The sequence below is a fragment of the Cyprinodon variegatus genome, unplaced genomic scaffold (assembly GCF_000732505.1).
Source record: "Cyprinodon variegatus isolate N-32 unplaced genomic scaffold, C_variegatus-1.0 Scaffold534, whole genome shotgun sequence".
NCBI classification, from domain to species: domain Eukaryota; kingdom Metazoa; phylum Chordata; class Actinopteri; order Cyprinodontiformes; family Cyprinodontidae; genus Cyprinodon; species Cyprinodon variegatus.
Window position 1 is genome coordinate 139,384 of NW_015150987.1, and position 1,290 is coordinate 140,673.

Genomic DNA, 1,290 nt, shown 5'->3' on the forward strand with positions numbered 1-1,290 from the left:
AAAGAACTAAAGAAAATAAAAAACGCTTTCTGTATTGTAAAAACACTAAGCATATAACAGTGTGTTCATTACAGGTGTGAACATTAGCATGTGTCAGACAGCCAAGTAGGAACAGTCTGGTGGGATAAAAGACTGCAGACAGGAAGTGTAGGGGATTTTATGCTTTTATTGTGAAATTATATGAACCTAAACTTTTCTGATATCAGATAAAAAAGGATTTAATTAATATTTTACAAAATTAAATGTTGATTAATGAGCAAGAAGACATATGTTTTGAACAAAATAAAAGCACTGAAAAACTGAACTTAAAGAGGAAAAAAAGAAAACATTCAGGAGGTGGGCGGAGCTTCCCATTCCTCCGTAAACTACAGACATTCATTTCTAAACCAACTGCATAAAAACTGGTCAGATCTCATCCCCAGAACCTCTGCCTGCCTTTGGGCGGAGCCACCACCACCTCCTCAGAGTCAGGCGACACACTGAAGATGGACCCGGACGCCTCCACTGTGAAGATGAAGTAGAAGTTCGCCACCATCATGGCGACGCTCGGCAGGAAGGACAGGCCGAAGCCAAAAGCACGAACGCTGCTGCCAAACGCCGCCGCTAACCAGTACGCCAACCTAGAAAGATGAAACACACACTTATCCATCTTTGATGCTTTGGATCCTGGATGATGGTTTGGATGGATCGCTAGGATCCTCTGTTGCACGGCAACACTCACCGTCCGAAGGCGAAGATGATGGTCAGCAGAGGGACGAGCTTCAGCTGTTCTTGGCTCAGGTACATGGACAAGACAACTAGCTGCAGGAAGTAGATCAGGAAAAGTGAGGCGGAGTCAGAGATGTAGCGTCGATGAACAGTGACCTCTTGAAGATCCGCCTCCTTAAAGTCGTCCACAGTGACCGGCTGAGTCGCACCCATGCGTAGCCGGTTGACCCCTAGAACCAGCCAACCTGAGACAGACGGGTAAGAAAGACGAGTCATAGATAGTTCACAGATATGCAGAGCCTTGGCATAGGCTGCATCAGCTCTGCAAACACTGATTTTTCATTGCAATAAATAGGTTGTAAAAAATTCAGTCTATTCGAAAAGTTAAAAAAAGAATCCACTGGACTTTGTTTCAAAGTTGTAAGACATTTCGCTTCCCATCCAGGGAGCTTTTTCAATTTAAAATGTCAGAAATAGCGTTGCAGTTCCAGGCTTTATACAGTAGCCCATTAAAGGGATAGTTCAGTATTTTTGACATGAATCTGTATGGCATCCCCATCACCAGTGGCATGCAATCACACT

General features: G+C 43.9%; 1 protein-coding gene across 1 annotated transcript in view; it reads right to left on the reverse strand.

Annotated features, from left to right (window-relative positions):
• Positions 1 to 155: 155 nt before the first annotated feature.
• LOC107095256 (transmembrane protein 79-like) overlaps positions 156 to 1,290 on the reverse strand; it is a 14,571-nt gene continuing 13,436 nt past the window's right edge. The window contains exons 4-5 of the mRNA XM_015391273.1: positions 722 to 953; positions 156 to 620 (exon numbers count right to left, since the gene is read on the reverse strand). Coding sequence (XP_015246759.1) covers positions 413 to 620; positions 722 to 953 — 440 coding nt within the window. The 3' untranslated portion in view covers positions 156 to 412. The remainder of the gene's footprint in view (positions 621 to 721; positions 954 to 1,290) is intronic.